This window comes from Anolis sagrei, chromosome X (genome assembly GCF_037176765.1).
Source record: "Anolis sagrei isolate rAnoSag1 chromosome X, rAnoSag1.mat, whole genome shotgun sequence".
Classification (NCBI taxonomy): Eukaryota; Metazoa; Chordata; class Lepidosauria; order Squamata; family Dactyloidae; genus Anolis; species Anolis sagrei.
The window spans coordinates 84,795,406-84,823,073 of NC_090034.1; the positions used below are offsets into that span (position 1 = coordinate 84,795,406).

Sequence of the window (27,668 nt, forward strand, 5' to 3'; positions counted from 1 at the left end):
TGCTACTGGGGTTGGGCGAGGATTGATTTTGTAATTTGGGAGTTGTAGTTGCTAGGATTTATAGTTCACTTATAATCAAAGAGCATTCCGAACTCCACCAGCGATGGATTTGAACCAAACTTGGCTCCCATGACCAATGGAAAACATTGGAAGGGTTTGATGGGCATTGACCTTGAGTTTGGGAGTTGTAGTTCACCTATATCCAGAGAGCACTGTGGACTCATGCAATGGTGGATCTGGACCAAACTTGGCATGAATACTCAATATGCCCAAATGTGAACACTGGTGGAGTCCGGGGAAAATAGATCTTGACCTTTGGGAGTTGTAGTTGCTGGGATTTATAGTTCATTACAATCAAAGAACATTCTGAACTCCACCAACAATAGAATTGGCTCAAACTTCCCACATGGAATCCCCATGGCCATCAGAAAATACTGTGTTTTCTTATGGTCTTTGGCGACCCCTCTGACACCCCCTCGCGACCCCCTCAGGGGTCCCGACCCCCAGGTTGAGAAACACTGATCTATCATCTATCTACTTACCTATCAGCTATATCTATCTATCTATCTATCTATCAATCAATCATCTATTTATTTATTTAGCTATCTATCGATCAATCTATTTATCGATCATCTATCTATATCATCTATATCAATCTATCATCTATTTATTTATCTAGCTATCTATCGATCAATCTATTTATCTATCATCTATCTATATCATCTATATCGATCTATCATCTATTTATTTATCTATCATCTATCTATAAATCAACCATATATCATCTATCTATCTATCTATCTATCTATCTATCTCTCTATCTATCAGCCATCTATCTATCTATCTATCTATCTATCTATCAACCATCTATCATCTATCATCTCTCTCTCTCTCTCAGCCATCTATCTATCTATCTATCTATCTATCTATCTATCTATCATCCATCTATCTATCAGCCATCTATCTATCTATCTATCTATCTATCTATCTATCATCTATCTATAAATCAACCATCTATCATCTATCATCTCTCTCTCTCTCTCTCAGCCATCTATCTATCTATCTATCTATCTATCTATCTATCTATCTATCAGCCATCTATCTATCTATCTATCTATCTATCATCCATCTATCATCTCTGTCTATCTATCTATCTATCTATCTATCTATCTATCTATCTATCTATCTATCTATCAGCCATCTATCTATCTATCATCTATCTATCTATCTCTATAGATGTTTTTAGGTTCAATCTCTTATCTTAATTGGAATCCATCGATTCATGTTCTGATCTCTGGAGCAGCAGAAGGAAAGCTTTATTTCCATACCTACAAGGTCTGGCTTTGGAGATATGGGAGTCATACCCATTTATTTATTCATTCGTTTATTTATTTATTTACTATATTTATATACCACCTTTCTCAGCCCGAAGGCGACTCATTTCTCTCCTTCATTCCAGTAATGCAAGAAAGACACATGACATTCCTTTTACATGAGACCCATTTTATTTTTCAACCATTTTTATAAAAAAAAGAGATAATCTCTCTCTCGCTCTCTCTATCTCTGTGTATATCTCTTTCTATCTATGAACATCACAGTTTCTAAACAGTTATTACAATATTCAAAACCACGACAAGCGACGGGACGCATCTCCAAGAAGAAGAAGGCTCTTCAGTCCAGGGCAGGGACACCGAAGGACAGAGGTAGCCATTTGGACATTGACCCCAACCCACCCATTCCCCACCCCAGCAAAAAAATCCCCCCAAAAGAGATCAGCATTGTATATGGACAAGTTGAAAAAAGCCCCAGCCTTATAGTCTATAGCAACAACAAGGGATGTGTCAACACTGTAGCATTAATGCGGTTTGACCCCACTTGAACTGCAAGGGCTCAAGGCTATGGAGTCCTGGAAATTGCCATTTTTGCAAGGTCTTCCTCCTTCTCTGTCAACAAATGCAAATCTGTGATTCTTAGAATTCCATAGCATGGCAGTTCAAGTGATATGAAACTGCATTAATCCTGCAGTGGAGACGCACCCCAAAGTGGGACCAAACAACCTCCATCTCCTCTCATGCCTGACCTCTTCCATGGCTACTTCTCACCAGATCCTTTGCTGGCATTAAGGTCTTTCTGTTTTGCTTACAGTCAACTCTTCGCCCTTGCAGTTTGGTCTTCTGTGGATTTGATTAGCCTAGGAATCTCTAGCTCCTCCCATGTGACTTTATGTTCAGCTTCCTCCATTTATGCCGGAGGACCTGGAGATTTGCAAAGAAAACAATGCTCTAGCCATCTTTAGGTCCTCCAGCACAATCCTATATTCAATTTCCAGTTAGAGTTGACCATAAGGTCATACTGGGAGACCTAGAAAGTCCAAGAGAGAAAAAAGTGATTTATTTAGAGATCCCAAGGACCATCCAGTCCAAGGTAGGAAGATCCAATCCAAGCCTTCCCGACAGATGGCCATCCAGCGTGCAGAGAAAAAGACCTCATTGGACTCCCAGGCAATCTATTATATTACGACATTTGCAAGGGATCCTCAAGACCATCCAATCCAATTCTATTCTGCCATGAAGAAACCATCTAACCCTTGAGTTTTTGTGAGTTTTCCGAGCTGTATGACCATGTTCCAGAAGCATTCTCCCCTGACATTTTGCCTGCATCTATGGCTCAGAGGTTCTGAAGTCTGTTGGAAACTAGGAAAATTGGGTTTATATAGGGGGTGTATATATGTGTATGTATGTGGATAGATAGATAGATAGATACATACATACATACATACCCTGGACATTCCACAGATATATAAACCCCATTTTCCTAGATTCCAACAGACCTCACAACAGGTTCTTGTGGGTTTTTTCGGGCTATAGCCATGTTCTAGAGGCATTTCTCCTGACGTTGGCCTCTAGAACATGGCCCTATAGCCCGAAAAAACCCACAAGAACCTAGTGATTCCAGCCATGAAAGCCTTCGACAATACATTAGACCTCACAACCTCTGAGGATGCCCGCCATAGATGCAGGCGAAACGTCAGGAGAGAATGCTTCTAGAACATGGTCATACAGCCTGGAAAACTCACAACAACCCAGTGATTCTAGTCATGAAAGCCTTCAACAATAAATCTAACCATTCCCAACAGATGACCATCCCGAGAGGAGACGCCAGCAGGCTACCTGGCATTTATTTGTGGTTTTTCACTATTATGGGAGTCTTGGGCCCCTGATCTCAGCTGATCATAATGTAAACCTCCAAAGATCTGAATCCAAGCAATATCTCTTTACATGGGGCCACACTTTAGTGACCAGGAGGGCAAAAAGCCAAACTTGGGCCAAAACATGATTGGAGAATATCTGCACCCATTGGCATTTTCAACCTGTCATTCCCACTGGTCTCCCCAAGAGCTTCTTTTGTTATGGCAGTGGTATCTGCTCTCGCTCCAAATTGGTCCCTTGAAATATTAGTTTCCTTTGGCAACCCTCAAGGCCTTTTCCCCTTCTATTTTATACATAGGCATAGGAGCTAGAGCACTGGATTACAATTCTGGAAAACTGGATTCCAATCCCCGTTCAGGCCTGAAACCCACTTGACCAAGCCACACTCTCTCAGCCTCAAAGTGGGGCAAGGGCAAACCTCTTCTTTACACATATAGTAGAGTCTTGCTTATCTAACCATCGCTCATCCAACGTTCTGTATTATCTAATGCAGTCTGCCACAAATGTTTCAATACATTGTGATGTTTTGGTGCTAAATTTGTAAATAAAGCAATCACTTCATAACGTTACTGTGTATTGAACTGCTTTTCTCTGCCAATTTGTTGTAAAACATGATGTTTTGATGCTTAATTTGTAAAATCGTAACGTAGTTTGATATTTAATAGGCTTTTTCCTCTTTATTATCCAACATTTTCGCTTATCCAACGTTCTGCCGGCCCATTTGTGTTGGATAAGCGAGACTCTACTATATTCTCTTAGGTTGGAAACCCTTTTGAAATCCCCAAAATTGCCTCCTTGGCTGAGAATGGAAGAAAAGGCCTTTGGAGACCGGAAAGCAGGCTCTCACCCCATTGGACTGTTAAAATGTAGTGTCACCATGCATCCCCAGCCCTTTAAAGAAGCACATTTCCCTCCCCCCCCCCCCCCCGGAACGTAAGCGTACAGATTTACAGAGCAAAGTTGCATTATCAGAAGAAGCCAACGCGGAAAATGATCCTCTTTGCAATTCTTTGCATATGCCATGAGATATCTCTGATATACTATTTATATTATTCGCTCCAATAATTCTGACTTAGAAGCAACAGCATCAGCACAAGTCCAAAGGGGAAACACTTTGTTTAGACATTATGGAAAGCTACAGGGACACCCCATTGCTGGGGGAAAAGAAACTATAAGCTTCCACCAAAGCAAAAAGGAATGGGAGGAGGAAGGTTTGAAAAGGTCCTGGGGTAGAAGGGACGATTCAGGAATGCAAAGGGAGAGCGGATATTAAAATCCCCACCTGAAGATGATGCTAGAGGGTCACCAGGGGAAAGAGATGCACCATAATACAGCAAGCGACAGCTGAGCTTAAGGAGAGCGAGGCTTCGGGGTTGCAAGACCTTGTGGATCATTGCATCATGGGTCATGGATTTCGGCAGGCCGTCAAACAGGTAGATTTGGAAGGGGGTCTTGGGAACATCCAAGGATGGAAAGGGAAAAAGGAGAAGGGTCTAGGAGAAGGGATGGAAGGCGTAGGAAGGGGAACCCACTCTGACAGACCCACTCCCCAAAAGATAGAGCCTTATCGATGTTGGGGAGCTTCTCGGGGGACTTGTTTTGGACCTAGAAGACCCATGCAGATGAGGCCCCTCCTGCCTCCAAGAGTGAGGCCTGCAGCTCCAAGGAGGAGGAGGAAGATGGACAGATGGATTGGAAACGCAAGGCTGGGGGATCTGGGGGGGACAGCAGGTGAAGCCCCTCTACTTCTGCATGTCGCACTGCAGCAGCAGGACGATGGAGGGGTCACTCTTGGCCGCTTCCTTGAACTCCTCCAGGCTGATCTGGTCATCCTTGTCTTTGTCCATCTTGGCGAAGATCTTGTCCACACGCTGCTGTGGGGTCAGGCCATCTTGGTTCATCCTCATCATGATGACGGTGCCCACCATCTTGTAGATGGCCTAAAAGAGAGGAGGGGGACCGTTAGAGGATGGCCAAATTGGCCTAAGAGCTGAAAACCATGATGATGGAGGGCTTGGGGTGCTTTGAATGTGATTTTCCTGCTTCTTGGCAGGGATCGGACTGGATGGTCCATGAGGTCACTCTTCCAACTCTATGATTCTATGATCTATGCTGTCCAATTAAGGCAGTTTGACACCACTTGACTGCTATGGCTCAATGTGATGGGATCCTGGGAGCTGCTGTTCTAAAAAGTCTTTATTCTTCACTGCCAGATTATAAATAATAAGGTAAAGGTAAAGGTTTCCCTTGACATTGTCTAGTCGTGTCTGACTGTGTGGGGTGGTGCTCATCTCCATTTCTAAGCTGAATAGCTGACTTTGTCCATAGACACTGCCAAAGTCATGTGGCCAGCATGACTGCATGAAGCGCCATTACCTTCCCACCAGAGCGGTTCCTATTTATCTATTCATATTTGCATATTCGAACTGCTAGGTTAGTAGAAGCTGGGGCTAACACTGGGAGCTCACCCCCCTCCCTGGATTTGAACCACTGACCTTTCAGTCAGAAGCTCAGCAGTTTAACCTGCTGCACCACCGGGGGCTCCAACTTTAAATACTATAAATAATACTAATAGTAATAACACTATGTAACACATTGTTTGTTCCTTTTATTTCCTAATTGGTTCTATCATAAAAACATGGAAAATATATTGTTGAAGGCTTTCATGGCCAGAATCATTGGGTTGGTTTAAGTTTTTCAGGCTGTATGGCCATGTTCCAGAAGTATTCTCTCCTGACATTTTGCCTGCATCTATGGCAGGCATCCTCAGAGGTTGTGAGGTCCTCATTGTAACCAGATAAACTCAAATATTGTGAACTAATATGGAACGGCTTAACGATGCAAATGGACATGGAATTAAACTCAGAAGTCATTGATTTAAATAGTTTTAAATTGTTTTTATATGCATTTATTATGTGATTTAACCTGTTTAAAACAATATAAACTATTTATGTGTGTACAGCATGTTGCCAGTCTGTACACCGCCCTGAGTCACTTTCGGGCTGAAAAGGGTGGGATAAAAGTGTGGTAAATAAAATAAATAAATAAATAAACTCTCATCACAGTTTGAGGCAGGATGTAACAAAAGATATCAGCATCAAATACAGGCAGTCCCCATTTTACAAACATCCAATTTACAAGTGGATCCTAGTTAAGAATGGGGCTGAAGAGAACAGGAAGTGAGAGAAATCTGACCATAAGATGGGAAATCCACTACTGAAAAAATATTTATCATGGAGGAAAGAGGTCTCCATTGAAGCTTTCCCTCCAATCCTTGTTTCCACGACAAGACAAATTTTGCAAAACCCAATGATCACAGGGACAGAAAGTGATGTGAAAACTTCTGAAGAGGGGTACAGACAGGAAAGGAAACACCACAGGTGTGTTAACACTTCCCCATTCTCTCCAAAGCTGGAGAGAATGGGGAACTTAGACGTAAAATATATGGCTGAAGTTAGACTTTAAAATGTACCTGTTCCGACTTACAAACAAATTCAACTTAAGAACAAACCTACAGAACCCATCTTGTTTGTAACTTGGGGACTGCCCATACATAAAAAAATCCCAGGGTTTCATAGCATTGAGTCTTGGCAGTTAAAATGTTGGCAAACTGCAATAATTCCACCCTGTAAATATATATACCGGGATTGTGGCGCAGCTGGCTGAGTGTCAGCTGCATTAAGATCACTCTGACCAAAAGGTCATGAGTTCGAAGCCAGCCCGAGCTGGAGTGGGTGTCCAGCCATTGTGTAGCCCGTTGTCGACCTTTGCAACCCGAAAGACAGTTGCATCTGTCAAGTAGGAAAATAAGGTACCACCTTGTGTGGGAGGCTAAATTTAACTAATTTATGAGGCCATAAAGAAAAAAGACTCCGGGGAATGTGGAATGCGGAAGAACTTCATCGGTGTCGTTGATGGACGATGAAAAGCAGCAGCTCCCCTGGCGGCCAGAAAAAAGTTAAATAGCCTCGGTGTATTTGTCTGTTAAACGTTGTTTGTCAAACTGGCATTGAATGTTTGCCATATATGTGTTTACTGTAATCCGCCCTGAGTCCCCTGCGGGGTGAGAAGGGCGGAATATAAGAACTGTAAATAAATAAATATAAATAAATTTACTAGCCATCCCTTGCCACACGTTGCTGTGGCCCAGTCTGTGTATATGTGTTTTATGTGTGTATGCATATATGTGTGTGTATATATTTGTGTATATGTGTATACATGTGTTTTGTGTATATGTGGTTTAGTGCATGCATTGTAATGTATTTTTTAATTTTTTTGGCTTTTTAAGTCCCTTCTGCTGTGTTTTTCAGTGTTTTATGAGCGATGGTCACTCGTTGGCCTGATATTTGTACTGTGTTCAAATTTTGTGTCAATTTGTCCAGTGGTTTTTGAGTTATGTTAACTCAAAAACATTATGTTTTTATTTATAAACATTACATTTTTATTTATATAGATTTATTTATTTATTTACTGTATTTGTATACCACCCGTCTCAGCTCGTAGGTGACTCAAGGCGGTTAGCAGGGCAAAATTCAATGCTTACAATGTTATAGATACAATTAAAAACATAACATATAATAAAAACTAAACATATACATAAAGACTAATAATAAGTGTAGGCACACTCTTGGACAACTGAGCTTGTCTGGAGAGAAGATGGAGAAGGGACAATGGAAATATATGTGTGAAATGGGAGGATTTTCTTTTTTGGATCGGATCTGATCCAATGATTTCAAGTAGCCAGAGAAACAATTCTGATTAAACATTAGGAGGAACATCTTGATGGTAAGAGTTGTTTGCATGAAATAGAATTTCTTGGAAGGTCAGGGAGATGCCTCCTAGAATGACAGAATCATAGAGCTGGAAAAGACCATGTTGGCCATCTAGTCCAACCCCCTTCAATGTCACCAAAGCCCTCCTGACAGATGGCCACAAGCCTCTGCTTAAAAACCACCAGAGAATGAGATGAAAAATGGGTATTGCTAACCACTGTCCATAGAATCATAGAATAATAGAGTTGGAAGAGACCATGTAAGTCATCTAGTTCAAGCCCTTTCTATCATGGCAGGAAAAGCACAATCAAAGCACCCCTGACCGATTGCCATTGAGACTCTAAAGCCTCTAAAGAAGGATCTTCCCCCCACACTTCAACCGTTCTGGATACTTGTGAATGGATTTGGATGGCACTGCTTGGGCTTGCTGTGATTGTATGAACCCCAATTGGCTTCAGCACCTTGGAAAGCTCCTTCAAGGTGCAGGCTATACAACCTGGGGATAGTTTGACAGTGATTGTAAGCCCTCCAAGAAGAGAGCTCCCTGTCTTTCCAAAGGGCACCTGACTCTACATCATGGAATGGATCCATACTGAATCAGACACGGTTTCCGGAGCAGATGTCCGAGGTACCTCAATGATCTCCAGCATCTCCAGGCGGGTGATCTTGCCGTCACCATCCAAGTCGTACATCTCGAAGGCCCAGTTCAGCTTCTGCTCAAAGCTGCCCCGCGAAGTGACTGAAAGGGCACAGATGAACTCCCGGAAGTCGATGGTGCCATCACCATTCTTGTCAAAGGTTCTGAAAGCGTGCTGTGCGAACTTGGAAGCATCACCGTAAGGGAAGAACTGCCGGGAGAGAAGAGCGGAGAGCAAGAAACATCACAAGGAGGGATGCGGGGAGAAGGACAGGAACTGGCATGGAAACAAAGGCTGCATCTACACTGTGGAATGCATAAAGTTTGATACTACTTCAGCTACCATGGTTCAGTCTTATGGGATCCTGGGAGTTATAGTTCTACAAGCCTTCTCTACCAAACTACAAACTCCTAGAATTCTATCGCATTGAGCCATGGTACCAAACTGCATTCATTCTACAGTGTATATGCACTCTCCATTTTCAAGGAGTACAAATCACGAGGCTTGGAACAGGGGCATCTACACTGTAGGATTAATATAGTTTGGCACCACTTTGATTGACTTGGCTCAGTACAATTGAATCCTGGGATTTGCAGTTTGGTCAGGCTCCAAACTACAGTTTGATGAGGGTCTCCTGGTGGTGCTCAACCAGTGAGCTAGAGAACTTGCTGACTGAAAGTTCAGCAATTCAAATGCAGGGAGCAAGGTGAGCTCCCGCTGTTAGGCCCAGCTTCTGCCAACCTAGCAGTTCAAAAACATGCAAATGTGAGTAGATCAATAGGTATTACCTTGGCGAGAAGGTAATGGTGCTTTATGCAGTCATGCCAGCCACATGACCTTGGAGGCGTCTACGGACAACGCCGGCTCTTTGGCTTAAAAATGGAGAAGAGCACCAACCCCCAGAGTTGGACATGACTAGACTTAATGTCAGGGGAAACCTTTACCTTTACCTTTACCTTTACCTTAAAGGCTGTGGAAATTTTGGGCACAGAAGATCAAAAGTTTGCAAAACTACAGTTCCCAGGACGGCATAGCATTGAACCATGGCAGTTAAAGTGACATCTAATGGCATTCATTCCACAGGACTCTGAGGAGAGAAAGTGGCATCATAGCATTGAGCCATGGCACAAAGTGGGGTCAAACCATGTTCGTTTTCTACACTGTCGGTGCATCTTTCGCTAAATAGGTGCCACTCCCCAAGCTGATGTGAATCTCCTCCTTCCTCCCCACACAGAGAGTGGGCCTCTATCCCTCCTTGGGCCACTTTACCTTGATGTAGAGCTGCTGGAACTCCTCCAGGTTGAGGATCCCTGTGGGGCAGTCCTTCAGGAAGCCCTTGTACCACTGCTTCAGCTCCTGCTCATTGAACTCCGTGCTCCTCACCAGGTCGTCCAGCATCTCTGGAGCCAGCTTGCTGTTGTGCTTGCCCATTGCTGGATCTGGAAATATCCATGTATCATTATTTAAAAATAAAGAAATAACACTCTGTAACACGATTTTTGTTCCTGGTTTATAAATGTCATTTCCTAATTGGTTCTGTCATAAAAACATGAAAAACGTTTATTAGATTGCAAAATCTTTGTCTTTGCAGGAGGGACATCCTGCAGCACATTTTGCTATAGCAGTGTTTCTCAACCTTCCGAATGCTGCAACCCCTTAATACAGTTACTCATGTTGTAGTGACCTCCAACCACAAAATTATTTGTGTTGCTACTTTACAACTTTAATTTTGCTACTGTTATAAATTGTCATGTGAATATCTGATATACAGGATGTATTTTCATTAATTGGACCAAAATTGGCACAAATACTTGATACACCGAAATTTGAGTACTGGTGGAGTTGGGGCAAGGGATTGATACTGTCATTTGGGAGTTGTAGTTGCTGGGATTTATAGTTCATCTACAATCAAAGAGCATTCTGAACTCCACCAATGATAGAATTGAACCAAACTTGTCACCAACTCTCATGACCAACAGAAAATACTGGAAGGGTTTGGTGGGCATTGACCTTGAGTTTTGGAGTTATAGATCACCTACATCCAGAGAGCACTGTGAGCTCAAACAATGATGGATCTGGACCAAACTTGGCACGAATGCTCAATATGCCCAAATGTGGACACTGTTTGGGGAAAATAGACCTTAAAATTTGGGAGTTGTAGTTGCTGGGATTTATAGTTCGCCTACACTCAAAGAGCATTCTGAACCCCACCAATGATAGAATTGGGCCAAACTTCCCACACAGAACCCCCATGACCAATGGGAAATACTGTGTTTTCTGATGGTCTTTGGTCACCCCTCTAACACTCCCTCATGACCCCCCACCCAGGGGTCCCGACCCCCAGGTTGATAAATACTGTGCAATAATAATAATAATAATAATAATAATAATAATAATAGTAAAACTTTATTTATACTCCACTCTATCTCCCCAAAGGGACTCAGGGTGGATTCCAAACATAAAAGGCAAACATAGGGCCATTCCATGCCAAGTGGTCTAAGCCTTCCCATCATAATGCCTCCAATTTTGTTCAAATTTTAGCTGCTGTACCAGTCAGATGTTAAACTAAGTTTCCCAAAATTTGAGGTCTCTAACTGCAATAAGTTTTGATCTAGACCCCATTATCTGAAAGGTAGTCAGTCAGCGTGCACACGACATTTAACAAATTGTCATTTTTAGGGTCTAATAAAATTGAAACTAAATGTATAAGAATGGCTAGTAAACTGAAATCCTGTATTGTTTTTTCTGATGATTCTGATGAAATTAATTTTAACATTATGGATGCAAAATCCAGTCAAAGAAGTTGGATGAAAGTGTGCATGAAAATACGTCGGGACTCATTGTGACAAATTTTGACCAGCATTCAGACTGAAGCAATTTCCATGTCAACAAAGATACAGACTTGAAATTTTGACCAAGCATTATGCTTGTGTTGGACATAATACTGCCAGATTTACAGCTATCCAACATATATAGCCACCCTGCAGGATCCCTTCAAATTTAGCACTGTCCGTGCAAATAGTAAAATCTATCAAAGTTCAAAGTCAATTATTTAAAAAAAGAGTCTACCTGAATATGTTTGTGAATAGTATCATCTAAAAGATTTTTTTTTTGTTCTAAAAGACTGATAAGTTTTTGTTTTGCAATGCGACCATTAAGTATCCATTTACTTAGGTCAAATTACAAGAGCTGTCTTCATAGACCGGTCAGCTGTTTATGGCACTGTAAATCATCCCCTTCTCTTGAGAAAAACTTATATCACAAAGGACTACTGCCTTACCCGCTTCATAGGAAATCTCCTACAAAACAGGAGCTTTTTTGTTGAATTCCAGGGCCAGAGAAGCAGATGGCAAAAACAGAACGGTCTGCCTCAGGGGAGCATACTCGCTCCATCAATGTTTGACATTTACACAAATGATCAGCCACTGCCAGAAGAGACAGAGAGTTTCATCTATGCCGATGATCGTGCCAACACCACCCAAGCAGAGAGCTTGGAAATGATTGAACAGAAGCTCTCCGAAGCTTTAGGTGCTCTTACTGCCTATTACAGGGAAAACCAGCTGATTCCTAATTCAACTAAAACACAGATGTGTGCTTTTCATCTTAAGAACAGGCAACCATCTTGAGATCTGAGTATTACCTGGAAAGGAATCCCACTGGAGCATTGCAGCGCACCCAAATACCTGGGACCCTGCTCTGACTTACAAGAAGCACTGCTTCAATATCAAGCAAAAAGTAGGTGCTAGAAACAATATCATGCAAAAGCTGACTGACACAACCTGGGAATCACAACCAGGCACAGTGAAGAGATCTGCCCATGCACTTTGCTACTCTCCTGCTGAGTAAGCATGCCCAGTGTGGAACACATCTCACCATGCTAAAACAGTGGATGTGGCTCTTAATGAGATATACCGCATTATCACAGGATTTCTACGCCCTACACCACTGGAGAAATTATACTGTTTAGCCAGTATTGCACCACCTGACATCTGCCTGGAAGTAGCAGGCAATAGTGAAAGGACCAAGGCAGTGACATCCTCTGCCCACCCCCTGTTTGGATATCAGCCGGCATGCCAATGCCTTAAATCAAGAAATAGTTTACTAAGATCTACAGAGATACAGGAACACCTAAGCAAGCAAGAGTCCAAAAGTGGCAGGCTCAAACCTGGAACCTCAATCCATGGCTGATACCAAATGAGAGATTCCCTCCTGGGCACACAGAAGAATGGGTGACTTGGAGGGTGCTGAACAGACCATGCTCTGACACCACAAATACAGAACCAGCCTGAAGAAATGAGGCCACAAAGTGGAGTCCACGACATGCGAGTGTGGAGGAGAGCAAACCACAGACTACCTGCTGCAATGCAGCCTGAGCCCTGCCACATGCACAATGGAGGACCTTCTTATAGCAACACTAGGGGCACTCCAAGTGGCCAACTACTGGTCAAAGGACATTTAGTATAATGCCAAGTGTCTTAAACTTTGTGCTTTTTAAATAAATTACAACTGTACCCTCGGTTCACTTCTGATACGATAAATAAATACTCAGGTCAAAGTATGGTATCTTTTGTGCATTTATGCATGACGCTTTATGCATCCTCATGGTCCTACTAGTTCATTATATCGGCTGCTAAGACACAATACTTGCTGGATTCCAGAACTTTGGGAGCATCTAAACTTGCAGAAATTTAAACTAGCTTAAGCGGTTGAGGGGAAAAAGGAAGGGGCCTGACACTGTTAGGAATTGTGGGAATTGGAGTCCAAAACATCTAGAGGGCCAAAGTTTGCCCATGCTTGGTGTAGATGCATCCAAAGGCACCTTTAAGGGGCATTTCAATATCAGAAGAACTGTTTGTGTTTCATGTCATTTCCTTATCACTCCTACAGCTCTTTTCCTCTCAAAATAGCAGCAAGCCCTGTTTTTCTCATCAGCAGGTGAGGACCTTTTTTATTACTGAACACTTTGGGGAATTGATCGTTTTTACAAGAAAAAGGTGTCTTTTTAAATCGTGTGCTGTGCTGCTTTTCTTCTTGGCTTCAGATTCATGATATAAATCAGTGTTTCTCAACCTGGGGGAGTTGCGAGAAAGATGTCAGAGGAGTCACCAAAGACAATAAGAAAATACCGTATTTTCGGTTGGTCAGGAGATTCTGTGTGGGAAATTTGCCCCAATTCTATCATTGGTGGGGTTCAGAATGCTCTTTGAGTGTAGGCGAACTATAAATCCCTGCAACTACAACTCCCAAATTTTAAGGTCTATTTTCCCCAAATTCCATCAGTGTCCACATTTGGGCATCTTGAGAATTCATGCCAAGTTTGATCCAGATTCATCATTGTTTGAGTCCACAGTGCTCTCTGTTTGTAGGTGAACTACAATTCCAAACTCAAGGTCAATGCCCACCAAACCCTTTTAGTATTTTCTGTTCGTCATGGGAGGTCTGTGTGCAAAGATTTGTTCAATTCCATCACTGGTGGAGTTCAGAATGCTCTTTGGGTGTAGGTGAACTATAAATCCCAGCAACTACAACTCCCAAATGACAGAATCAAACCCCTTCCCAACCCCACCATTATTCAAATTTGGGCATATCGGGTATTTGTGCCAAATTTGGTCCAGTGAATGAAAATACATCCTGCATATCAAATATTTACATGATGATTCATAACAGTAGCAAAATTTCAGTTATGAAGTAGCAATGAAAATAATGTTATGGTTGGGGGCCACCACAATATGAGGAACTATATTAAGGGATCGCAGCATTAGGAAGGTTGAGAACCACTATTATAAATTATTCTGAATGGCAGGTGTAATTCTATACAAACTGCAGCATTTAAATATGATTTTGAACAATGGTAGGTAAGGTTTTCCCCTTGACATTAAGTCTCGTTGTATCCGACTTCCTGGGGTGGTGCTCAACTCCCTTTCTAAGCCAAAGAGCCAGCATTGTCCATAGACATCTCCAAGGTCATGTGGCCAGCATGACTGCATGGAGCGCCGTTACCTTCCTGACGGAGTGGTACCTATTGATCGGCTCACACTTGCATGTTTTCGAACTGCTAGGTCGGCAGAAGCTGGGGCTAACGACTAGAGCTCACCCTGCTCCCTGGATCTGAACCACCAACCTATCAGTCATCAAGTTCAACCGCTCAGTAGTTTAACCTACTGCGCCACCAGGGTAGCTCCCTTTATTTTGTAAGTTACATGAGTGGTCCATCAGGCTGAAGTGCAATTCTGAAAGGTTGGCAACAAATGGATAGAAATCTATGAATCTCAGGTGAAAATGGGCTATTCGGGGAGCATCCACACTGTAGAATTAATGCAGTTTTGACACCACTTTAACTGACACACTGATTCAATGCTATGGAATCTTAAGAGGTATAGTTTGACCTTCTCATGAGCAGCTAAAGTGGTGTCAAACTGCATTAATTCTACAATGTAGATGCACCGCTAGTCATGCATTCAAACAGTAAAGCCATTACAATAAAGATGATAATGCAGCATATCTTTAGGTTCTTGTAGGTTTTTTCGGGCTATAGGGCCATGTTCTAGAGGCATTTCTCCTGACGTTTCGCCTGCATCTATGGCAAGCATCCTCAGAGGTAGTGAGGTCTGTTGGAAATAGGAAAATGGGTTTATATATCTGTGGAATGGCTGGGGTGGGGCAAGGAGCTCTTCCCTGCTGCAGCTAGGTGTGAATGTTTCAGCTGACCACCTTCATTAGCATTTGAAGGCCTGGCTGAGCCTGGGAAAATGTTCTGTTGAGAGGTGTTAAGATGTGCCTGGTTGTTTCCTCTCTGCTGTTTTGCTGTAGTAATTTTAGAGTTTTTTTAATACTGGTAGCCAGATTTTGTTCATTTTCATGGTCTCTTCCTTTCTGTTGAAATTGTCCACATGCTTGTGGATTTCAATGGCTTCTCTGTGTAGTCTGACATGGTGGTTGTTGGAGTGGTCCAGCATTTCTGTGTTCTCAAATAATATGCTGTGTCCAGGCTGGTTCATCAGGTGCTGTGCTATGGCTGACTTCTCTGGCAGAGCCTGGGAACATTTTCCCAGGCTCTGCCAGGCCTTCAAATGCTAATGAAGGTGGTCAGCTGAAACATTCACACCTAGCTTCAGCAGAGAGCTCTTTGCCCCACCCCAGTCATTCCACAGATATATAAACCCATTTTCCTATTTCCAACAGACCTCACTACCTCTGAGGATGCTTGCCATAGATGCAGGCGAAACGTCAGGAGAAATGCCTCTAGAACATGGCCATATAGCCCGAAAAAACCTACAAGAACCTAGTGATTCCAGCCATGAAAGCCTTCGACAATACAATCAGCATATCTTTTTCAAAAATGACGATGGCTTGCTGCTGCCTGGGCCTCCTTTTTTTTCCTTCCTGCCGGAAGCTGCATTCCAATTGTCCCTGCAAATTTCCTTTTTCAGAGATCCAAAAAATGACCTATTTTGAGCCATGATACATTTATATAAGGAATGGACCGCCTTCGATGCGTGGCCGCTTGCTGGCTATCTCGAATGAACAGACATCTCCATTTGGGGTATTTATATGAAGGGTGAGATGGAGAAAGAAGGGGCCATCCTCTAGTCCCCCTCCATCCCTGTTACCTATGGCAACCGGTGCTGCGGTTGCCGTGGCAACAGCGGTCCTCTGATTGTCCCTAGCATCCGCATCAGTGCATCCCTGGAGCTACCAGCCATGTCTTTCATCCCTCTGCGTCTCCTTAAATTCACAGACTTTGTATAATCCATTCCCCCACAAAAATACATGCCCAGAACAAACAAATAAACAATATCCTCTCTTGCTTTGAGAAAGAGAGAATACAACCCGTCGTTACTGAAACCAGAGTTGTTGTTTGTCCCCAGTCCCCCCCCCCCCCCCCAGCGATGGAAAACGTCTGTTTGTCCTACACTGTCATTTTCCTCATGTCTGTATCTTGTGTACTTTGTGTCTCCATTGGCCATTGGAAACTGAAGGTGGCATCCCTATTTTGTAAGTCTGGTTGCTGGGGCCATGCGCTTTGGAGGGAATCCTATAGCAACTGGGGAATAACCAGTTCATCCATTAACTGTATGCCTTAACATCTAATTTGGCCCACGGTACTAGGCTAGAGGATACAGTGGTCCCAGTATAAAGGGCAAGCCTAATTTGTAAATGAGCCTTAGTCAATAGGAAAAAGGGTATCCCAAATTATGATTGGGTTGTTGTGAGTTTTCTGGGCTGTACGGCCATGTTCCAGAAGCATTCTCTCCTGATGGATAGCCAATACTCCAGATGACAAGAGCAGGATTCAAAACGATCTTGACAGATTAGAGAGATGGGCCAAAACTAACAAAATGAAGTTCAATAGTGACAAATGCAAGATACTCCACTTTGGCAGGAAAAACGAAATGCAAAGATACAGAATGGGGGACAATGCCTGGCTCGAGAGCAGTACGTGTGAAAAAGATCTTGGAGTCCTCGTGGACAACAAGTTAAACATGAGCCAACCATGTGATGTGGCGGCAAAAAAAGCCAATGGGATTTTGGCCTGCATCAATAGGAGCATAGTGTCTAGATCTAGGGAAGTCATGCTACCCCTCTATTCTGTTTTGGTTAGACCACATCTGGAATACTGTGTCCAATTCTGGGCACCACAATTCAAGAGAGATATTGACAAGCTGGAATGTGTCCAGAGGAGAGCGACTAAAATGATAAAAGGTCTGGAGAACAAGCCCTATGAGGAGCGGCTTAAGGAGCTGGGCATGTTTAGCCTGAAGAAGAGAAGGCTGAGAGGGGATATGATAGCCATGTATAAATATGTGAGAGGAAGCCACAGGGAGGAGGGAGCAAGCTTGTTTTCTGCTTCCCTGGAGACTAGGACGTGGAACAATGGCTTCAAACTACAAGAGAGGAGATTACATCTGAACATGAGGAAGAACTTCCTGACTGTGAGAGCCGTTCAGCAGTGGAATTCTCTGCCCCGGAGTGTGGTGGAGGCTCCTTCTTTGGAAGCTTTTAAACAGAGGCTGGATGGCCATCTGTCAGGGGTGATTTGAATGCAATATTCCTGCTTCTTGGCAGAATGGGGTTGGACTGGATGGCCCATGAGGTCTCTTCCAACTCTTTGATTCTATGATTCTATGATGTTTCGCTGCATCTATGGCAGGCATCCTCAGAGGTTGTGAGGTCTGTTGGAAACGAGGAAAATGGGTTTTATGTATCTGAATGATTTCCATTCTTGTCTGTTTGAGGTAGGTGTGAATGTTTCAGTTGGCCACCTTGATTAGCATTTGATGGCCTAGCAGTTTCAAGGTCTGGTTTCTTACTGCTTGGTGGAATCCTTTGTTGGGAGGTGGCCAATTGAAACATTCACACCTACCTCAAACAGACTTCTTTCTCCTACCCTGGACATTCCACAGATATAAAAACCTCGTTTTCCTAGTTTCCAACACACCTCTCAGCCTCTGAGGATGCCTGCCATAGATGTGGGCGAAACTTCAGGAGAGAATGCTTCTGGAACATGGCCATACAGCCTGGAAAACTCACAACAATCCAGTGATTCTGGCCATGAAAGCCTTTGATAATACAAATTATTATTATTAGTAGTAGTAGTAGTAGTAGTAGTCGTCGTAGTTATTTAATGCATAACAAGATTAGTACACAGCAAACAAGATCATTATGTTGGCTTTTGTATTGGATCACACGTCCAACACTTCCCAAGTGTCTAGCACTGTGTTATGTATCGGCGAATAATGCATGCAGATCCAAGTAGGGTGGCTGACAGATGGTAATTTTGTCAGTGCCGATTGTTTTTAAGTGCAGGCCACGGTCTTTAGGCACTGCACCCAGTGTGCCAATCACCACTGGGACCACCTTTACTAGCTTGTGCCAGAGACTTTGCCATTAGATCCTTAAATTGTCATATCATGTAAGCTTTTGCAGTTGCTCCTCATTGATTCTGCTGTCACTTAGGATTGCAACATCGATGATCCATACTTTGTTTCTTTCCGCAATCGTGAGGTCAGGAGAATTGTGCTTCAAAACTCTGTGTCAGTCTGAATTCGGAAGTCCCAGAGTAGTTTGACATGTTCATTTTGTGTAACTTTTTCAGGCTTATGATTCCATCAGTTTTTTGTTGCATGCAGATTATATTTGTGGCACAAGTTCCAGTGGATCAATAATAACAATTATTATTATTATTATTATTATTATTATTATTAAGTTGCTTTTCTCTCTTAAAAGGGTAATGTCATGAAGCCAAAAGAACTTCAGCATATGAATCCTGACTTCCTCCTTTATGTGCAGCAACTTGATTGAAAATCTTGCCAAGGAACCAGAATGGAAGTGAAACCGGGAAGTGATACTGGAGGGAACTTCTTGCAGGATTAGAGACATAAAACTAGGCATGTGATTTCTGCTCAGAGTCAAATTAATGGTGGCTCCCAGATATCCATATGGAAGTGGATCCACTCTGGGTTTGAATCTGAACTTTAAATTCTCTGCTGAAGGTTCAGAACGAGTTTCTAAGTTAAGGTTCAGCACCATGGATAGCACCCTTGGAGTTCAGACTAAAACCCGGAATGGATTCACCCTTCCCTAACTGCTTTTATTCAATTCTGTTATGGTTCATTGTAAGGGTGCTTGGTTGTGCAGCAGGTTAAACTGCTGAGCTGCTGAACTTGCTGACTGAAAGGTTGGTGGTTTGAATTCGGGGAGCGGAGTGAACTCCCAGCTCCAGCTTCTGCCAACCTAGCAGTTTGAAAACATGCAAATATGAGTAGATCAATAGGTACTGCTTCTACGGGAAGGTAACGGCTCTCCATGCAGTCATGCTGGCTACATGACCTTGGAGGTGTCTACAGACAATGCCAGCTCTTAGGCTTAGAAATGGAGACGAGCACCAACTCCCAATGTCAGGGGAAACCTTTCACTTTATTTTAAATGGTTTAAACTGGTCTTTATTGGGTCTGCTTTGAAATATATTTAGTCTTTTAATGTTATGGGTATTGATTGATGTTACTGTAGACTACCTTGACATCCTTAGAGAGATACCTTTCTAAAAAGGTAAATAACTGGGAAACACTCCACCAATCTAAATGCAGAATCAGTTTTGCAAAATTATCTAACAGTGCAAGAGACCGGTGACTAGGAGGCACCTATTAGGAGGCATCTACACTGTAAAACGAATGCAGTTTGATACCACTTTAACTGTGATGGTTTAATGCTATGGAACTCTGGGATTTGTAGATTGGAAAGGCACCGACTCTATTTGGCAGAAAAAGCTGAAGATCTTGTACACCACAGGTCCCAGGATCCCATAGCACTGAGTCATCACAAAGTGGTGTCAAACTGGAACAGAATTACAGTGTAGATGCACCCCAGACCACCATAACTGCTTTTCAAGTTCTCCTTACCTTGCTATTGCTTTGCATGCATCATATCCTCTCTGCAACAGTCCACAATAGCTCTCTGAAAAGCTACTACTGGGAAAGGAAGGTCGTCCGCAAATATAACCCAGATGTGCAAAAGTTTATAGTTCAGCAAAAGGCATCCCTCTCTTTGCAGCGTGTGAGTTTTAGACATTTGCCTCTTTTTCTGGCTTTCTTTCTGTGGCAGGGAAATTTCTTTGCATATGGGACAGAAAAGCATTGTAAAAGGACCAGCCTTTGCATTTTGCATTTGCAAAAGGAGGAGGAATGGGGCTGCAAGGAAAGTGGCTTTTCGCATGGAGGTGACACCAATTTTAGTAACACCTCATTGATCCTTTGTCTCCCCACTTTTTCAGCTACTTTTGAAATGCTCCAGTTTCTCTCTTTGCCTTCCACTTGGTCCTGGAATGAATGCAGTTTGGCATCACTTTAACTGAAGTCTATTGTCGTTTGGGGAGCACTCTTTGGCAGAGAAGGATAAATAAAGACCTTCCATAACTAAAACTCCCAGGATCCCATAGCATGGAGCCAAGGCTGTTAAAGTGGTGTCAAACTGCATTAATGCCACAGTGTGGATGCATCTGTTGCCTGTTGAAAGAAAGAAAGAAGCTTGAACAAACCCTAGACCCCAGGACTGAGCAAAGTTTTCCACTTTTGCAAATGGAGGGCAAGGAAAGAACCTCCTGGTTCTTTCAAAACTGGACTGAAAGGGAACAAAATGAGGCTACAAGGCCGCTTTATTTCAGGACATGAGGCTTTATTTCAGGATAAGAGGTGCCATTTTTAAACCTCCAACAGCTGCAAAGCAATCCCAGCAACCAAAGGATACAAACCCCAAAGAAGCAGAATGCCATCTTTGAGCACTGCATAATGTGCCAATCCCACATCATTGCAAGGCATCTTTGTATAAGGAATACAGTGCTAAGACTGTGAACTATGGAGATGGTGCCTTGGGAGTTGGTGAGATAGTAGGGGCATCTATTCCAGGCATGGGCAAACTTTCTAACTTGGGGGCCTCATGCTAGCACTACCTGATAAGAGGACTGGCTGCTCGGTGATGGAAGGAAGGAAGGGAAGGAGGAAGGAAAAAGAGAAGGAAGGATGAAAGGGAAGAAGGAAAAGATAGAAGGAGAAAGAGGGAGGTAAGGAAGGGTGGGAGGTAAGAAGGAAGGAAAGAAAAGGGAAGGAAGGATGAAAGGATGGAAGGGAAGGAGAAAGGAAAAAGATAAGGAAAGGAGGGAGGGAGGAAAAGAAGGATGGAAGGAATGAAGGGAAGGAGGAAGGAAAGAGAGAAGGAAGGATGAAAGGGGAGGAAGGAAAGGATGGAAGGAGAAAGGGAGGTAAGGAGGGGGAGGTAAGAAGGAAGGAATGGTAGAAAGAAGGAAAGACAAAAGGGAAGGAAGGACAAAGGGTGGAAGATAAGGATGGAAGGAAAGGAAGGAGGAAGGAAAAAGATGAAGGAAGGAAGGAAGGAAGGAAGGAAGGAAGGAAGGAAGGAAGGAAGGGAAAGATGGGAGGAAGGAAGGGAAGGAGGAAGGAAAGAGAGAGAAGGAAAGAAGGACGAAAGGGCGGAAGATAAGGATGGAAGGAAAGGAAGGAGGAAGGAAAAAGATGAAGGAAGGAAGGAAGGAAGGAAGGAAGGAAGGAAGGAAGGAAGGAAGGAAGGAAGGGAAGGAGGAAGGAAAGAGAGAGAAGGAAAGAAGGACGAAAGGGTGGAAGATAAGGATGGAAGGAAAGGAAGGTGTAAGGAAAAAGATGAAGGAAGGAAGGGAGGGAGGGAGAAAGGAAGTTGGAAGGAAGAAAGGGAAGGAGGAAAGAAAGAGAGAGAAGGAAAGAAAGCGAAAGGGTGGAAGATAAGGATGGAAGGAAAGGAAGGAGGAAGGAGGAAGGAAAAAATGAAGGAAAGAAGGAAGGAAGGAAGGGAAGGAAGGAAGGAAGGAAGAGAAAGATGGAGGGAAGGAAGGGAAGGAGGAAGGAAAGAGAGAGAAGGAAAGAAGGATGAAAGGGTGGAAGATAAGGATGGAAGAAAAGGAAGGAGGAAGGAAAAAGATGAAGGAAGGAAGGAAGGAAGGGAAGGAGGAAGGAAAGAGAGAAGGAAGGATGAAAGGGTGGAAGGGAATGGATGGAGGGAGAAAGAGGGAGAGAAGAGAGGAAGCGAGGGAAGAAAGAGAAGGAAGGAAAGACAAAAGGGAAGGAGGGAAGGAGAAAGAGGGAGAGAGGGAAGGAGAGGAAAGAGGGAAGGACGAAAGGATGGAAGGGAAGGGACGGAGAAAGAGGGAGGCAAGGAAGTGAGGGAGGGAGGGAAAAAGAAAGGAAAGAGAGAAGGAAGGATAGGATAGGATGGTGAGAGAGGGGAGGGCCTGAGAAAAGAGACTAAGGGGCCACATCTGGTCCCCGGGTCTCGGTTTGCCCATACTTGATCTATACTGTAGGATGAATGCCGCTTGACCCCACTTGAACAGCCACAACTGCATGTTATGCAATCCTGGGAGTTGTAGTTTGGTGAGTCTACCGACCTTGTAAAACTACAACTCCTAGGAGTCCATAGCATCGAGCCATGCCATCTAAAGCAGAGTTAAACTGCATTCATTCTACAGTGTGGATGTTCTCCTACTCTTGGCAAGTGAGCCCAAGGAAGAAACCCCAAAAGCCGTATTTAGGGCCGTTTGTTTGTGTGTGTTCGAGAGAGAGAAAGATTATTTGGCTTCTGGTTCCCTTTCGAGTCTTGACAAGCCCTGTCTCTGAATGGCAGACAGAGGCCAGGGTGGGATGTTCAGGCTTTGTAATTATTTGCTCTCGCAAACCAGAATGAATAATTTGCACTCATTTTCAGAGGCCAGGATTTCTTCTGCACACTGAACATGAAACATTCATATGCACTGCAAAATATGATCCTCTACGTAGGAAACGTGTTTTGTGCAGGAAAATGTCATCTTTTTTGCAGGGAGCACGTCTCCTGTGCCATTTCCCTTCCTATTTTCTGCACCAAAACAAGGCTCTTTGCATTAAATCTCCCCTCCTTGTTCTTCCTGGGCAAACCTGCCCCTTGCTTGACCCAAGGCAAGTTTGGTTCAAAAGTAGGTAAGGTAAACCATAGCAATGCCAACACTTGGGGTGCATATACACTGAAGAATTAATGCAGTTTGACACTGCTTTAACTACCATGGAGTGGTAGGAATTGCAGTTTTGCAAGGTCTTCACTCTTTTCTACCAAAGAGTGGTAGTACCTCACTAAACTGCAACTCTTATGATTCCATAGCATTGAGTCACGTCAGTTCAAAAGGGCATCATCTACAGCATAGATGCACCCTTCGGAAAACTGCAACTTCCTGGGTCCCATAGCCTTGAGCCTTGGCAACCCAAGTGGTGCCAACCTGCATTAAAATCTATAGTGTAGACTAGTGGTTTCCAACCTTTCTGATGCCGCGACCCCTTAATACAGTTCCTCATGCTGAAGTGACCCCCAAACATAAAATTATTTTTGTTGCTACTTCAGAACTGTAATTATGAATTGTAATGTAAATATCTGATAGGCAGGATGTATTTTCATTCACTGGACCAAATTTGGCACAAATACCCGATACACCCACATTTGAATACTGGTAGGGTTGGAGGGGTGAGTGGGATTGATTTTGTCATTTGGGAGTTGTAGTTGCTGGGATTTATAATTCACTTACAATCAAAGAAATTCTGCACTCCACCAACAATGGAATTGAACCAAACTTGGCACACAGAACTCCCACGACCAACAGAAAATACTGTAAGGGTTTGGTGGGCAATGAGCTTAAGTTTTGGAGTTGTAGTTCACCTACATCCAGAGAGCACTGTAGACTCAAATAAGGATGGATCTGAACCAAACTTGGCACAAATCTCAGTATGCCTAAATGTGAACACTGGTGGAGTTTTGGGAAAATAGACCTTGACATTTGGGAGTTGTCGTTGCTGGGATTTATAGTTCACCTACAATCAAGGAACATTCTGAACCTCACTAACGATAGAATTGGGCCAAACTTCCCACAAAGAATTCGCATGACCAACAGAAAATACTACATTTTCTGTTTATCTTTGGTGACCCCTCTGACACCCCCTTACGACCCCCAAAGGGGTCCCGACCCCCAAGTTGAGAAACACTGGTGTAGATGAATTCTGTTTGGTCAGCTCTGAAGCCATGATAATTCACAAATCCGAGTCAAGAACCTCGGAAACCATTGTCGTTGGATCACGTTCCAAGCCATGCCATTTTGCCTGTTGTGCCGCTGCCTTCCTCTCTGCCATGATTCCGTTTCACGTGTTCTGTTGCTTTCCTTGGAATGACTCCCAGAGAAGATGTCACCAGGCCTGGTGCACATTTGCATGATCGTTCTTTGGCTTGCACCAGGAGAGAGGCTATTGCACTGTTCTAATGCACAGCACTGATAGTGTACATCTCACTTTGTCCAATATTCCTCGGGGGGAGATTTCCCAAGGAAGAGGAACCCCATTCCTTTTGGCTAGCAATGAACAGATTGGTAAATATTCCTTCCTTTTGATTCGGAGTGATCACATTTGTCAATAGTCTTTCCTGGTCAGACCTGTAGTCTTTATCTTTGGTTCGGAATGCTTAGATCCGTAAACATTCATTTCTTTTGGTCTGGAATGGAGAGATTTGTTCTTTCCTCTTTCTGGAATTCATAAATAGTCTTTCCTTTTGAATAGAAATGGTTGGATTTATAAATATATTCCTTCCAAGGCAAAAGGGTCTTTCCATCCCAAGGAAAAGGCACCCATGTTTTGAGCGTCACGTTTTCTAGCAGAAGCCCATCCGGATCTATTGGAAGGCTTTGCTCTGTCCCTTTCCTTAGGAAACTGTCCCTTCATTGACTTCAAGCAAAGGGCAAGCAATGCAAAAGAAGACAGGATTTTGTTGGAAGGTACAGATTTTGCCATCAAAATCAAGCAAATGTGCAGTTGTTGTGAGTCTAGAATCGGGGGTTGTCTCTGTTTTGATGTGGGCAGTGGTAGGAATTGGCACAAAATGGGCACGCAACCCACATTGTGCCTCCTTTGGAGAGCATTAGAGGCTCTTCCATGGCAAAAGATAGAGAGGAGGCCCTGTTTTCTGTTCTTCTCCCTCCTATTTTCCCCCATCTGCTCATTCCCAAAGGCAGGAATCGGCTCCCTCCTCCTTTATGGCAGCCATGGAGATTTTCTTGAGACCAGGCAGTGAATGAATGAATCAAAACCATTTCCCATTTTGGAAGAAGGCTGGATTTAAAGGGCACTCGCCATAAGGAAAGGGCAAGGGTTACAAAGAGGGGCCGCATGCGAAAGAGGGAGAGAAGAACATAGCATCTCATCTGAGTGCATTGCATTCCTAGCCCACTCCTTGAATGTAGGATGGAAACATCAACATACATGGGTTGTTGTGGGTTTTTTCAAGCTATATGGCCATGTTCTAGAGGCATTCTCTCCTCTAGAATATGGCCATATAGCTCGAAAAAACCCACAACAACCCAGTGATTCCAGCCATGAAAGCCTTCGACAATACAATCAACATACATGCATTTTTGGGCATGTGCAGAGTTCTTTCCTTCGCATCGAACAACCCAGTGGCGTCTACCTGCCATAGATGAAGGTGAGAGCAAGACTTCTGGCAATATAGAAGTCTTAAAACATATACAGTTGTGAAGTCTTCCTTTCCGTATGATTGTGCCCTTCGTCGAGGGTCTTATTTTAGCAAGTGGACCTGGTTACCTTCAATACCTGAATGACCCCAGATAGCCTTGTGTCATCAGTATGGTGCCATAAGGCTTTGGGTTGGCTTTGGAATTGTTTGTTAGCTGCTTTGAGTCTCTTTTGAGAGAGGAAATTGTGATTATGATTATGATGATGACGATAATAATAATAATAATAATAATAATAATAATAATAATAGACCCTTGACAAAGGGCACAATCATACGAAATGCCAACTAAACAACAAGGGCAGTATAAGACTGTGCCAAAGAGAACACAGGTCTCTGCCTAATCAAATGGTACTTCCTCCCAAAGCTCATCACCCCACAGACAGGTGAATCCCAGAATGCCACTTACCTGGGAGGGTCTGGGCAGGTGCCCCAGGTGTGAATAAGGGAAGCCGGAGGAGGCGGAGGGGCCCCTAAGCCATCCACCAGGCGATGCTGCTGCCTTGCTCTCTTCCCTCTGTCTCTCTCTGTCTGTCTCTCGCTGCCTTTGCCACCTGCTCCCTCTGCCTCCGATTCCTGCTCTCTGCCTGGCGCCTCTTTCTCAGAATCTCCCCCTCCTCACTGGCAGAAGGAGGGCCTGCCTGCCCTGTCTCTTGCTCTCATTGGCTGTGAAGGGTGCCACTCACTCCACTTACTGTTTTGGCCAGACCTCACCTGGAATCAGACTGTGTCCAGTTCTGGGCACCACAGTTCAAGAAGGAGGTGGACAGGAATGACCAACTGCGGCCAAAGAAGGGCCGCCAAAAGGTCTGGAAACCAGGAATGCCTATGAGGTTTGGCTTAGGAAGCTGGAGATGTTTAGCTTGGAAAAGAGAAGTCTAAAGAAGGTGTCATTTAGCCATGTTTTCTGCTGCTTCGGAGACTAGGACACAATGGAACCATGGATTCAACAGGAAAAGAGATTCCATTAGTAAGAACTTGTATTGTCGAAGGCTTTCATGGGCTGTTGTGGGTTTTCCGGGCTGTATGGCCATGTTCCAGAAGCATTCTCTCCTGACATTTCACCTGCATCTATGGCAGGCATCCTCAGATGTTGCGACCTCCCAACAACCCATTAGTAAGAACTTCCTAATGGTAAGAGCTGTTTGTAGTGGAATATGCTGCTTTTTAAGAGTCTGTTGGAGTCTCTTTCATTGGAGATCTTCAGACAGAGGCTGAATGGCCATCTGTCAGGAGGGCTTTGATGGTGTCTTCTTGCTTGGCAGATGGGAGTCTCTTCCAACTCTATGCTTCAAGATGTTGGGTGGGCATAGGAACCTCGCTTGCTGCCTTGGGATTCATTTTTGACCCCAGACAAGAGGCAGTCACCATTCGCCTTGTCCTCCATGTCCCCAGAGACCCCAGAGTCTAAAGGGGGACGGACCGTGATATTACATTAGGGCAGTGGTTCTCAACCTGTGGGTCCCCAAGTGTTTTGGCCTACAACTCTCAGAAATCTCAGCTAGTTTACTAGCTGTTATGATTTCTGGGAGTTGAAGACCAAAACATCTGGGGACTTACAGGTTGAGAACCACTGCATTAGGGATTGCATTATGATACAGGTTGAGCATTCCTCATCTGGAACTCCAATATTTGAAATGCTCCAGAAATTTGAAATGGTCCCCATGGTTGACTGAGGGAGCGTCACCTTTGCTTTTGGATGATTCAGCGTGCACAGACTCATTACAGGCATTGTTGATCTGGTAGAACAAAAAATACAAGGGAGAGAAAAAGAAAAAAGAAAGAATCTGGCAGTCTTCCCAAATGGAAAACAAAAGGGAAGAACATGACTTGGCACAAGGCAGGTTTGGCAGGAAGTCGTTTGTTAGTATCTATCTAAAACAAGGGATTCCTTCCTTCCTTTCTCCTGCTCTATACTTTCCTTCTCTCTTCATTTGTTTCCCATCCTATTCTTTTCTTCCTTGCTTGCTTCA

The 27,668-nt window shown here is 43.6% G+C and overlaps 1 protein-coding gene across 2 annotated transcripts; it reads right to left on the reverse strand.

Annotated features, from left to right (window-relative positions):
- Positions 1-1,486: 1,486 nt before the first annotated feature.
- HPCAL4 (hippocalcin like 4) lies at positions 1,487-26,311 on the reverse strand. 2 transcript variants are annotated; one of them, XR_010908723.1, is made up of 5 exons: positions 26,105-26,311; positions 9,889-10,058; positions 8,614-8,829; positions 2,943-5,149; positions 1,487-2,843 (listed from the first exon to the last, which is right to left on the reverse strand). XR_010908723.1 is itself a non-coding variant. In XM_067460641.1 (4 exons), the coding sequence occupies exons 2-4, from the start codon at positions 10,048-10,050 to the stop codon at positions 4,952-4,954; spliced, it is 576 nt and encodes a 191-aa protein (XP_067316742.1). In that variant the 5' UTR covers positions 10,051-10,058; positions 26,105-26,311; the 3' UTR covers positions 1,487-4,951. The 2 variants fall into 2 exon arrangements, 1 of the variants encoding a protein (XP_067316742.1); XM_067460641.1 differs by having other exon boundaries at positions 1,487-5,149.
- Positions 26,312-27,668: the final 1,357 nt, after the last annotated feature.

Excerpts from the sequence above, each read along its gene's own strand:
- HPCAL4 (XM_067460641.1), bottom strand. The coding sequence starts at position 10,050 with ATGGGCAAGCACAACAGCAAGCTGGCTCCAGAGATGCTGGACGACCTG. Across the intron at positions 8,830-9,888 it reads TCCAGCAGCTCTACATCAAG|TTCTTCCCTTACGGTGATGC; the intron begins GTAAAGTGGCCC and ends CTCTCCCGGCAG. Across the intron at positions 5,150-8,613 it reads AGATGCTGGAGATCATTGAG|GCCATCTACAAGATGGTGGG; the intron begins GTACCTCGGACA and ends CCTCTCTTTTAG.